The 13,231-nt window shown below is 33.0% G+C and overlaps 2 protein-coding genes across 2 annotated transcripts; one reads left to right on the plus strand and one right to left on the minus strand.

The window, feature by feature from the left end:
- Nucleotides 1-85: 85 nt before the first annotated feature.
- Nucleotides 86-7,229, plus strand: LOC139093271 (cryptochrome-1-like). The gene is made up of 10 exons (XM_070643950.1): nt 86-871; nt 2,338-2,373; nt 2,430-2,517; nt 4,143-4,394; nt 4,465-4,607; nt 4,840-4,874; nt 4,933-4,999; nt 5,056-5,740; nt 6,106-6,251; nt 6,307-7,229. Exons 1-10 carry the CDS (start codon nt 772-774, stop codon nt 6,801-6,803), a joined length of 2,049 nt encoding a protein of 682 aa, XP_070500051.1. The 5' UTR covers nt 86-771; the 3' UTR covers nt 6,804-7,229.
- A 1,296-nt stretch (nt 7,230-8,525) lies between these two features.
- On the minus strand, nt 8,526-12,449 carry LOC139093230 (alpha-tocopherol transfer protein-like). The gene is made up of 3 exons (XM_070643881.1): nt 12,284-12,449; nt 9,409-9,752; nt 8,526-9,335 (listed from the first exon to the last, which is right to left on the minus strand). The coding sequence occupies exons 1-3, from the start codon at nt 12,293-12,295 to the stop codon at nt 8,645-8,647; spliced, it is 1,047 nt and encodes a 348-aa protein (XP_070499982.1). The 5' UTR covers nt 12,296-12,449; the 3' UTR covers nt 8,526-8,644.
- Nucleotides 12,450-13,231: the final 782 nt, after the last annotated feature.

Consider the following 13,231-nt stretch of genomic DNA (forward strand, 5'->3'; position numbering starts at 1 on the left):
ATTGAAAATCAATGCTTTAAATAGTGATAATTAGTAACTGGAAAACATTACGTGTCGGACTGCAATGTTTCATGCGAATATTTAGAAGCTTCTAGATGTTTTTTTAATTGATATCAAATACTGAACAAATTTATTCCAAAGAAAGCATACATTGAAAGTTACAGATGTGATTTATGACTAAAATGCTAATCTAAAGTCAGTTTATGCTTAAAAAACTTTAAAGACTCTAAATATAAAACCAAAGGATTAAAAATATTCAAATTTTATGGATATAAGTGAAGTTTTTGAATTCTAAAATAGAAGAACTAGAAACTGACTGTTAACCTACAGAGAAAACACTTTACAGTTGATCTAAGCCTTCATATTACATGAAAATTGACATTACTGCGATTATTATCTGTGTAATTACATGCAAATATAATAAAACGGCAAAATACAGAGACGTTAAGCTATTGTGTCTGTAGATGCAACACAATAAATAGTTTTACTAGTGCTTCTTATTAGAACTAACAATCTGATCAGCTTTACATAATATGAGAAATAAAAGGTTCTCATTACAATCCCAAGTGAAATTATATAATTTAATTACTATTCAATAAAGTGCTATTGTGTGGAGAAAGAACTAAAAGTGCAGGTTAAAGGATATTTGAGATATATTTCTGTGATTAAATTGGATTCAGAGGATGGGCTAAAAGGAAATAAATAATAAATCATTCTCAACAACCCACAATTATCAAGTCAAATAAAGAACTAACAAATTGACAGTTAAAAATGACTATGACAACAGGTCAGTCAGCGGCTCCATCCGTTGGAAATGTACAACCACAACAACAAAAGAAGGAAAAACATTTAGTGCATTGGTTTCGTAAAGGTCAGAATCATTTTGTTTATAGTAATCTGCATATTATGACATTGAGCTATGATAAATGGATATATTTGCAATTAAAATATTGTGCATCTTTTATTTTTGTCATTTAAATGCTGTAATAAATTTAAATCATGGATATCAATGCGAATAGAAAATGTGATTTATTTTGTAGTAAGCTTTGAAGTTATATTCTTTCCTAATATCCATTAATGTTGAGGAGATAATGCCACAATGATTATTAACTAATAAGTATAATTAAAGAACTTCCTTACGGATTTAAATAAGGATGATATTGTTTGAAGTTAGAAAACAAACTAAAATGTTTACATGAAGGGGTCAACAACTGTAAAAGGGGAAAATCAACTAATTTTAGTTGCAAATATAATTTGAATATTAAATGACAGTTAACAAAACAAACATTAAAAGAAAAAGAAAATGGAAATTTCTAAGTGCTTACGTACATGTTACGCTCAAACAGTATAGACGATACGTCATAACATGTGGGTTACATAAAAAAGCCTTTTGTTACAAAACAAGACCAAAACAACACCATGCTTTGATTTCAATTAATTGTTCATGAATTCTTTCAATATTAATTTTCAATCAAAACATTTAAATTAAGCAATTTTATTGATTATTCAGAATGGGGCAATAAGCTTAAAACACAAATTTTAAAATGCTCGTGACTTTAAATTTTGCTGATATCGTAAATATTGGTTTTTGCAGATGACATGAATTTAAATTTTTTACTATTTTTTGGGAAAGGAAGCAAATTTATGTATGAGTCATTATTTTTAGGCATTGATATGTTGATTGATGGAATGTCAGTTGCTTATCCTGGATATTCTAAATATCTTGGTTATCCTAGATACCCTTTTGGTGGCTATATACTGTGACATGATAATAAACATCATAAAAAGATAGGAAGCCTTAACCCCCAAACTTAGTTACTCATACTTTTCATGCTTATTTCTATTTATGTCTACAATAAAATCAAATCCGTATGTCTCCTTGGCTTATAAAAATTTCATTTTCATTCACGTTTGTTTTGAATCAAATTAAACGAGTAAGGAAAAATCTAGAAATTGAATTGCATAATAATGAATAGAAGAATCTTCAAGAAGTCATTCGTAACTCATCTCAATTAGAATTGATAATAAAACAAACATTTCAGGAAATTTCTATGAATCATAGATTGCGTCTCATCTAATTCGAATGGAAGAAGGGAAAATTAGCAATTTAAATTGTCACGCGCGATTTCAGCTCATCTTATTTCCTTTAAACATTTATGTTCCATGTCCATAATAAAATTTATTACTTTATAACCTGATCGACACAAATCGACTACCATTTAGCGTTCAAGTTAACATGAAAACTGCCACTTGAATGCCATTTGACTGCTTGTGTCGTTCGGGTAATTATGCAACGCTTCCCTGCTAATTCAAATGATTTATTTTTCCATTTTATAGGACTTCGACTTCATGATAATCCTGCATTCAAAGAAGGTAGGTTGAATATTCTTCAAATTCAATGCCAATTAACTTTACGGTTCATTTTACAGGCCTTAAAAATGCGACAACATTCAGATGTATATTTCTTGTTGATCCTTGGTTTGCCGGCAGTTCAAATGTTGGCATCAACAAATGGAGGTAAGTTCTTAATTTATAGATTTCCTGCGTCCACACATTGCATTGAAAATGAGGGAAAATTGCTTTCGATAAACTTAACGAATAAAATTTAAAATCCAAAAAACCGTTAAATTTTAACGAAAGAGATGGGTACATCCTTCCAAAATAATAGAAGAATCGAGACATAAATGAACAAAAAATATCAATTAACAGCAAATTCTCAAATTGAATCAATGCTCTTATTATATAAATAAAGAAGACATAGGAAAGAACAATGTTCTCAAATTCATAGAGACATCAAGCGAATTTGGTGAGAGGAAAAGTCATCTCACGTTTATGACAATGTGATGCTGAATATTTTACCCTATTTTGTTTCATTCATCGCTACATATAGCGCTTTATCATGCTTTCTACATAGTTCACTTTCCTCTCCTTTTGAGAGGAGTTCCTTTAAGAAAACTAAGAGAAATAAGAAGTTAAAAAATAAGAATCCTTACGCAATGGTAGCAGCTTTCAATATGTAACTGACAATGACGTCAATTCATAAAATTGGTATCATGTAATGTGACTTTAAATTAATAATAAATCTTTACGTCCACTTCATGCTGGGGATATTTTCATGTCATGTCATCTTCATAAGAAAATTTTACCTGACATCAATCTGATGTAAACGTTCAAATCAAGCTTTGCTGTAGCTTTGAAACTAACTTATGAAATTTTCTATTTGATTGTTGAGTCTGTTCCTGGAAATGATTGCTCTTACGTGAGGTATCTTGTCTAATATTCACGATAATCAGTGGGAACTTGTTCGTAGCCTTGCTACTTATAAGGTTCTAGAGAAAAAAGCACATAACATAGATCAAGTGGGATTTGAACCCACGTCTTACGATTTCATGATTATTGAGCTACTGAGGGTCATTATGGAGCGTGACACAAAGCGCACTTCAACCTAATTTCTTTATTCAATGCTCATTACGAAGCTCTTATCCAACAAAACTGGCATTATCCTAATCAATGGTTACTAAGTTCTTTGTTCTTAGATTGGATTAGAGCTGTAAGCTACTTGAAAATCAAATGCGTAGATAAGTAAGGATTCCTAGTCGCTGATATATTAGCAACAAAATGCTATATCCAATACTAAATCCTTGTTCCAATATAATCACAAAAGACGCAAAAGAATGAAGTACGTAATTAATATATTTTCGTACGCATACATCCATTAAAAATATGATAATTACTCACGTTCCTCGAAAGCACACTATATAGCATCATTAAATTTATTGCGGTATATTACCTGCTGTGATTTTCAACAATTCTATTTCCACTCTCGCATATTTCCTTCTATTTCAATTCAAAGGAGATAAAAAAAATTGCAGACAATTGAACAAAGGTTGGATACAATGACGATAATTGTTATGCAAGAAGAATCAGGATGATAAGAATGATACATAGGGTGAATATTCACGTTACAGGACATGAAATAATGAAAAGAAAATTCAAAGCAACAAGCGAGTTGTTTTGGTTCATGTTGAAAGCTTTCAAGTGCACATGACTTATTTTTGTATGTCAACAATATTCTGTGCTGATTCTAAGTCCATAAATGAGAACAAGTGTATTTATAGTCTATTATTAATTATATTTCTCAGGTTTCTCTTACAATGCTTGGAAGACCTCGATCAGAACCTTCGACGTTTGAACTCACGACTCTTTGTGATAAGAGGACAACCAGCTGAAAAACTTCCAATGCTGTTCAAAAAATGGAACACAACATGTTTGACATTTGAAGAGGATCCTGAACCCTTTTCACGTGTACGAGATCACAATATTACGGAAATGTGTAAGGAACTTAAAATTGAAGTCATAACTGCCGTCTCGCACACATTGTACAATTTAGAGAAGTAAGGACATCAAATGACGTCATTCCTTATTGTCATGAACATTATTGATTGACATTTTACCTTTTTTTAGAATTATTGAGAAGAATAATGGCAAGCCACCATTAACTTATCATCAATTTCAAGCAATCATTGCCTCTATAGATCCACCACCACATCCTGAGCCTACAATAGTCGAGGAAACAATTGGCAATGCTCGCACTCCTATACACGAAGGTAAAAATAAGTTAATTCTTATATAAGTTAAAAGTTTGGGAAGCCACACAAAAGTTTTCAAATTTTTTGCATTATTGAGTCTTGAATGTCATGTTAAGGCATGCCTTTTTCATGTTCACATTATTTTTGCCTACATGCTTACTCATTTTTTGAAGGGATTTCCTTTTTAAGCATTACTAAAAACGTGATTTTCATATTTTTACCTCAATTCTTTCAATTATTTTCGGTCTAGATCACGATGATAAATATGGAGTTCCAACATTAGAGGTAAGAGAATATGAAGATGAATTTCCCATTTATCAGTACCTAATCACTTTCATTCTAGGAACTTGGATTCGATACAGATGGCCTGAAACCTCCAGTATGGGTAGGCGGAGAGACTGAAGCATTAGGTTAGTTCCTTTACTAGTTCCAAAATCTACATTCTCTAACTCTAACCTTCTTACAGCTCGCCTCGAACGTCATCTTGAAAGAAAAGCTTGGGTAGCAAGCTTTGGAAGACCAAAAATGAGTCCACAATCCCTGCTTGCTAGTCAAACGGGACTCTCACCTTACCTCAGATTTGGATGTCTATCGACACGACTATTTTATTATCAGTTAACAGACTTATATAAGAAAATAAAAAAGGCAAATCCGCCATTGAGTCTCCATGGACAGCTGTTGTGGCGTGAATTTTTCTATTGCTGTGCGACCAAAAATCCAAACTTTGATAAAATGGCTGGAAATCCGATATGTGTACAAATTCCGTGGGATAAAAATCCTGAGGCTTTAGCAAAATGGGCTAACGGTCAGACTGGATATCCATGGATTGATGCCATTATGCAACAACTAAGGGAGGAAGGATGGATACATTATTTAGCTAGACATGCTGTTGCATGCTTTTTAACAAGAGGAAATCTATGGATTAGTTGGGAGGAAGGTATGAAAGTATTCGAGGAATTGCTACTTGATGCTGATTGGTCAGTGAATGCTGGCATGTGGCTCTGGCTTAGCTGTTCATCATTCTTCCAACAATTCTTCCATTGCTATTGTCCAGTCAAGTTTGGGAGGAAAGCTGATCCAAATGGCGATTATATCCGACGTTACGTACCAGCATTGAAAAATTTTCCTACAAAGTACATCCACGAGCCATGGTAAGCTATTCTTTTGAAAACTTAATAAGTATAAATCAAGATGTGTCCCGAAAAAAAGTCATAGATGCTTCCTTTTAATGACGTCATGTTTGTAACCTTTGTCATAGCAATCTTTTGTCAGTAACTATTCATGCTACGTAGTTCATACATTGTATGACAATATCCAAGAATGACAGAATAGAGATCATTAGAATATAGAATCAGATTAAGAACAAGCTTACAATTTGATTATATGAACACATACGTGACAAACAACGTGCAAACGGTGGTTCCCCCCATTCAGTCATAATCCATAAAATGCTAATTGACACTTCTGATAAACTGTGTTGTAACTTTATTAAACAATCTCTTATTATTTCCTTTAGGGTTGCGTCTGAAGCTATTCAAAAAGCTGCAAAATGCATAATTGGAAAGGATTATCCATTAGCGATGATAAATCATGTTACAGCCAGTAAGACAAATATGGAACGAATGAAACAAGTGTATCAGCAGCTTGCCAAATATCGAAATCGTAAGTCACTGCCTCAATCCTTAATATCCTTAACTAAACAACTTTTCTTTTGTAGTATGCAATCCTGATGGCGGCGGATCGGCCATATCAAGTATGCTCGCCAAAGCACAAGCATCAGCACTTGCAAATGCTGAACAAATAAACAGTAGTCCATCGCCAACGACAATATTAAAGTCAGTAAACAGCTCCGGAAGCTATATGTGCTCAACAACACGCTCAAAAATGGAAATGCAATCACCATCACCAGTTGTTCATTATCATGAGCCAAATATGATAAATACGTCGCAGTTACCACAAGATCCAAATAATATGATGCAACATCGTAATAGTAGTTTGACATGCTTAAAGGATAGACATCATAATAATAAATTTGATTTTGATGAGAATGACGAGAATTCAAATAAAAGGAATCAGTATCAGTATCATAATTCATACAATAGTTATACACAAAATCAACATCAGGTCATATCAGAGACACAGCAGCAAGCGGATCAACATACAATTGAATTAAGAATGAACAATTTGGGTAATGAGAGACAGGATGTAGAATGAATTTACTCTTTTCTGTTCCGTACTTAATGTATAGTATTAAGTGGATACGAAATTTAGACGAGTAGGAATAAGTGAAAGTTATTTATTAAAGCGCATATTTCCTTAGATTTAGTAAGATTGCAAGACTGGCCTCTTGTTGGAATCCATTCCATATCCTCACAAATGAGAGGGTAACAGATACACGTCCTGTTGCCTATACACTCGGATACTGAAGCCTTACTCTTGCACTGGCATATGACTTGATATCCCTAACTTTTCTATGCTCTGAAGTCTATCCAACAAGCATTCATACAGAAAAATGCGCATAAATTAAACCAAAACGAATTCGAATTCTGTGATTAATGATGAGATGTTGCTAATCTTTTAATTCTATATTTTATACATCATGTCTCCTACTCATCTTCATTTCATATTCTAATTCTTTAAATGCTGTTACTTAACATGTAAATTTTCGTGTTCGAGACACAAGAAAATAATAAAAATTGAACAAAATTTCATGAATATTTAAATTGAATTGCTTTTATTTCTCAAAATTGGAACTGGGTTATTCATGACTGAAGTCCTGAAGTCTTCATAAAGCATACGAAATTCAGTTATTCAGAATGCAACAAAGATGCAAAGCACATTTATGGATATTTGCACTATGCAAATGTTCCAGTACATCGACATTTTATCAATTTATTTCATCATCTAGACCAGTGGTAGGCGACCTTTATTGAGTCACGACATACCTTGTCAAGCTTTCCACACTGATTGCCCATGACTGATCTCCTCTTTAATCACAACAAAGTCTTTTAAGAGCTTAATCTGAATAAAAATATTTTACATATTGTAATGAACTTTATCCCGTGATCCAAGCTTAATATTATTCTGTAAACTCGTATGCTGAATACAGAAACAAACATTTTGAAAGAGTTTCTTATTATCATTTTAAAAGATCACGTTCAAAGACGATTCTGGTAGACGTCAATAAAATTTGTCGGAAATTTACAGATAAAGCATATCATGAATTTTTAAGGGTGATTTTTGGAACTGTTTCAACAATCTCAGAATACTGTTAAGTCATTGATTGATGGAGATTATTGGACTGGAGGATTCTGTAAGTCTAAATATCAAAGGTTAATTATTCTCAGATACCACTAAATACCCCACTAATGACCATGCTATGTGCCGAGATAAGTATGTTGAAGGATAAAGCATCCAATGCACCTCGTCTGAAGGATGGTATCAGACAGCGGATGGTAATTTTAATAACCATCACCTACCCGTCAAACCACTTCCACCTCTTGCCGTCAATGAGACCGAAAAAATCATGCTGCTAGGGTTTGGAACAAGATTCCAACAAGCACATGTCTTTCATTCAATTTGACTTACACAAAAAAAAGAAACAAATCTAGTCATCCTACGTTAAAATCAAAGCTTTTGCAAAAAAAGCTCTAACTGAAAAATTTGAATTTTAAAAGCTTCTTTTTGTAACGGTTTTTTCACACAGATTTCAAAGAACAACTTAAAAGTTCACTTGGAATAAATAGGAAGTATACAAATCAGGAATGTTAATCGCGTGACTTTTTATTTCAAGCATGCAGCAGAGAAGATAAAAAATCTTAATGAGATTGATTTGGATCTTATTACTTAAATTAAAAAATTCAATTTTAAATAGTTATGCAATGCTTACTTAAACCATAAAATTTGCAAACAATAGGTATTAAAATAAATGTGAACTTTAAACTGCATATAAAAATTTACACCTTTATTAGGAATATAAAATCGAACAATATAATAAGTTCCTTAATATCTAATCACAAGCTGCTTCATAAGATGCTTAAAGACACTTCCTAAATTCAATCTATTTCCAGTTTCCTGAAAGAACCTTGAACACCTTGAAGACCGTACCCATTAATATTATTATTATTATTGTAGTTCTTCTCAGCTTCTATTTCATCAATGGACATCTTTAAGGATCTAACTGATCCACTTCTAACTTGCTCAGGATACATTTCGAGATTAACGTCCATCTTATCGTTTCCAATTACTGTTTGATACCTTGCAGCTAATTCTTGCTTAAAAGATTCAATCATATCTTTCATTGGGATAGTTCCACCATATTCAAGTGGCAATAGAGTCTTATCGACATTTATATCTTCAATATTCTTATACAAGAAGACACGTTTTCTCATTTTGTCATTCATCTGTGAGAGAGCAAAGTCAACAGCAAACTTGAGCGACGGATGAACTTTTAATCCGTGAATTTGCTTATGTCTTATTGGAACAATTTTCTCCAAGTTACGGCCAATGCGATAAACTTCATGTGGTGTGAATATTGTCAAGTAATGCAGACCCATACCTGATGAATCAACTATGTGGACAAGACCATGAACTTGGACAAGTTCATCTTCCATTAATGTCTCGTATGTGAGTCCATGAAGCTTAACCATTTCAAAGTTGTGATGTTTTGATGGATTGAAGACACCTGGACGATACATGATGACTCGACGGTTTAGATGGTCACGTTGTGGAAGTGGGAAGATGTAGCTGGGAATGAAGTAATATTATTTTATGGTCAATATAGCTCAAACTGATTAAATTCCAATTTATCAATATTTACCCTAAATCAATCAATTCCTGCATCACCGGCATCTTATAGTCGAAATTTGTAAACACCTTCATATCATCATAGACATAATGTCTCAGCACCAAATACCTCTCAATCTGTTCCTTCACCATTGGAAGTGAAAATTTCTTACATCTTAAAAATTTCAATAGGAACTTTGAGTCGAGTCTGATTGCCTTTATTCGAGGATTCTTCTCTGCCCATTCACGTAATGACTCTAATGCGTGACGTCTGACTGACTCTGTTTCACGCAATTCATCTTCTGCTATTTTTCTCGTCTCTTCAGGTAGCGTACATACGTAATCATCGATCGGTGTTATGCTCTTTGTGTACTGTTTCTAAAATAATGGATGGAATATGTATGTATGATTAATGGAACTGCGTAAAATATTAATTTTGAGTTTACACGTGAGAAGTTATGGATGTGAAGGAATTGGTGGCTTTAAGAGTTCAAGATTATTTTGGAATTTTTAAGAATTTATGACAAATTGCGTGCGGTCAATGTACTGTTCATACGTGATTCTTTGATATTTTTATTCAACGAATGTCAGTGTCTATAGTCATGTCCAGTTGATTAGCATCATTTTTCCCAATTTAAAAATTCTTTTTCTATCCAAATTAATCAATGGATTAAGTCATTGTTTAGATGTCATTCGGGTATGAAATGTTAAAATTTTGAAGAAGACATCTGACGCAGAGCTGTTTTTTATAGCCTCTTGAAAAAGTTCTTCGAGGACATATTCTTATTGAATTGAAGAACGGACAGATTTTGACATTTGTGCTGTCTTCAACCTTAATATCTGCTATTGCAGATCCATCACTTAACCCATAAAAAATTATGATTAATGGCAAATGATTAAAATAAGAAAATTGGCGGTATTATGCGACAGAAGATGACATCCAACCTTGACGATAATGACTGGGTGTTGGTTTTTATGATCATGTCTATGAAGTAACAGTTTCAACTTTAAAAACAATAAAAAGTCAAGCACCGCTTTAACTATTGATTAATGTTAAAGCACATCAAATGATGGGAAAGTCAAGGTATGAACTTAGTCACCATACCGATTGACGCAAGATTTTTATTATATGGCAACCTCTTGGATGTCATGAATAAATTGTGCAGATCGGGCATTTAACGTTAAGAAGCACTAAAAGATCTCTATGATATTGCAGGAACTGGGAAGCCTTTTTTACATCACTATCTAGCATCGTGCATTTACTCAACAGTTTGAATAAATTCAGTAGTTTTTATTGCTGCTTTATTTGCTTGTAGTTCGCCTTCAAAATCATAATAATTTATTCCTTTTAATTTTTTCCGAGGGAAATTCCGATGAATGAAGCATGAGAAAGTGCAATTATTCTCAGATTATAGCAATTGAGAAGTGCTTTTTGGGATTATCCAAGTCATTGTGATGATTATTTTTATATAGTTTATTATGTCATTGGCTTATGGCTTATTGTTCAGGATTTGTGGTGATTCTTCTGTGATTTAAGTGTTGGTCAAAGATCAAGTTTTCTGTAGAATTGGAAGTTGTAGATTTTGTGATTGAGTCCTATTTGAAGCTACAGTATAAGATGTACTTAAGTCTTTTCCTTAAAATTCTGTCAAAATTCTACTTCTTGCAATTTTAAATGCAGATAAACAATCTTACAATTCTAAGAAGATTGAACAGCTCAACAATGTTTACTTATTAATAAGTTTAATTAAAGTCTTTTCACGGATTTAATCTAATTACAACGATGTTTATTCTTCAGAAATCAAAAACAGACTAAATATTTAATTGAAGGGGACTAACAACCCCAAAAGGGGAACTCAATTAATTGAAGTTGCATAAAATTCAAATATAAAATAACCGTTAGTATATTCTCAACAACAGCACTAAAAATAACTAATTTATGAAGTCATTCCAACTAATTTTGCATCAATAGCTATTACTTCAATTAATATCTACAAAAATTAATGGAGTGTGGCATTTAAAAAGAATTCTCAGGTTCTTAAATGTCCAGATGATTAAACAATCTATCTCCATGCAGCCTTTCAGAACAAAATGAATCAAGAATTCAAATAATCACGGCTGATTCAATATTTAACAGCGCGTATTAATTTGATCATGCTTATTTAATTTTTATTTGAGTATCTGCGGTGCTTTAAAGATTTGTTGGTGACTCTATTTTTGGGATGAACAATTTCCAATGACTTTGTACCCTTCATTGTATAAGAGCTGTCGTAATGAACAATTGCAAGATTTGTGACAAAAGCTACCTCTTCATGCTGCAAAAATTAATATTCCTTGCCAAAAAAATGAGGAAAAAATTGTTGTCTGTCACACATAGCAATTATTTCCATCATTGCTTACAATACCGAATGTTTGAGTATTTCGTAAGCACGTGACACAGAGGGAAATGACACTTTGAGTGTACTCAGTTTTCACAATATCTTCTTTACTTTTACAGACACTTAATTTTATTTGTTTTCGATATAGTTTGGATTTGGATGGGATTGTTAAGGTTGAAATTGGGTTAGTCCATGTTTGTGAGTTGGATATTGAATTGTGAGTTAACATTTGGCGGGAATCGAATCTTGGTCGGATCTAGATCCTTACAAAATTATAGTTAAAAGGTTTCAAGTTCGTCATTCGAGTACAAAAGCTCTATTGTGGCAGGTTTGCTTTCATGCATATTGATGCCTTAGCCTCTGCCTTATTCATACTCTATCCACAAGCACTTCAAAACTAAGCAACACCAGTTCGTAAGCTATCAACAGCTTTATTCTGATCTAGACGATTCAGTCAGAAAGAAGCCCCAAAATGACCCATCCAATTTCAACACCAACTCCTCCAATAATTCATTAAGCTTGACACTCTACCTTGTTACTCATTTTTCACCCGAGTTAATTTTAAAGACGCGCACAATGAATTGACAATTTTTTAACACCTAGACTCAAGTCAAATAAAAAACAATGAAGTATGAGATTCCACACAAAACTATATATTTGGTTCCAAACTATTCTTTTCGCATCCGTCTCTATTCGCGGTTCAACACAAACTGAGAGTAAAAGTTAACAAAATCGACAAAAGATTTTACACGTGAAAAAGAAGAAGAATAATAAGCAGCTACAAACACTTTCGCACGTTCTGAAATAAAATATAAAAAAAGTCACTTTTTCATATCTGAGCTATTGAAGGAACTGACAAGACATCAAAATAAATAACAATTTTTTATATCTTGCTTCCATTGAATTTTCATAGACATTTAAATGCAATAAATTCGATGTCATTGGAAATGAAATTGTGCATGTTCAATGACGTCACGAATCAGTCTGAATGAATGTTCTATGAATGAGAGAAAAGGATGAATAAAATAGTCGAGTTCCTCATTGTAAACAGCAGTGCAATTTGCATTGGGATTTGCATTGGCAGGAGGTCATTCGGATATTGTGTAGCTCGGATGGATTTCTGCGATGAACTTCTCGTCGACACTCATATCGGTGACTCGGATGTATTTGGTCTAGTCGATATCAAGCTTGGTGGAGTTCAGAAGATTCAGGGGGACTTAGACGTCATTTATGAACGACTCCCGAAGTGAATGGCAATTGATAATATCAATAAATTAATTGAAATTTAATAGTAGTCAGACTAGACTCTTTATTTATTTGGCGAAATGGAACTGGTCTGACAGGTTATAAAATCAGCAATTGAAATATCTTTGATCAAGGCCATCCATTTACGTAGGTACGAAAGATTACTTAGTTTTGAATGTCAAACCTTTCTCAAGTGTATTCAATTTGTTCCAAATATGTATTAATACAATCTTT

This window comes from Chironomus tepperi, unplaced genomic scaffold (genome assembly GCF_022539635.2).
Source record: "Chironomus tepperi strain 1889 unplaced genomic scaffold, CSIRO-AGI_Ctep_v1 contig_335, whole genome shotgun sequence".
In the NCBI taxonomy this organism is placed as follows: Eukaryota; Metazoa; Arthropoda; class Insecta; order Diptera; family Chironomidae; genus Chironomus; species Chironomus tepperi.

Excerpts from the sequence above, each read along its gene's own strand:
- LOC139093271 (XM_070643950.1), top strand. The coding sequence starts at position 772 with ATGACTATGACAACAGGTCAGTCAGCGGCTCCATCCGTTGGAAATGTA. Across the intron at positions 872-2,337 it reads AGTGCATTGGTTTCGTAAAG|GACTTCGACTTCATGATAAT; the intron begins GTCAGAATCATT and ends TCCATTTTATAG. Across the intron at positions 2,374-2,429 it reads TAATCCTGCATTCAAAGAAG|GCCTTAAAAATGCGACAACA; the intron begins GTAGGTTGAATA and ends TTCATTTTACAG.
- LOC139093230 (XM_070643881.1), bottom strand. Across the intron at positions 9,336-9,408 it reads CAGGAATTGATTGATTTAGG|CTACATCTTCCCACTTCCAC; the intron begins GTAAATATTGAT and ends CTTCATTCCCAG.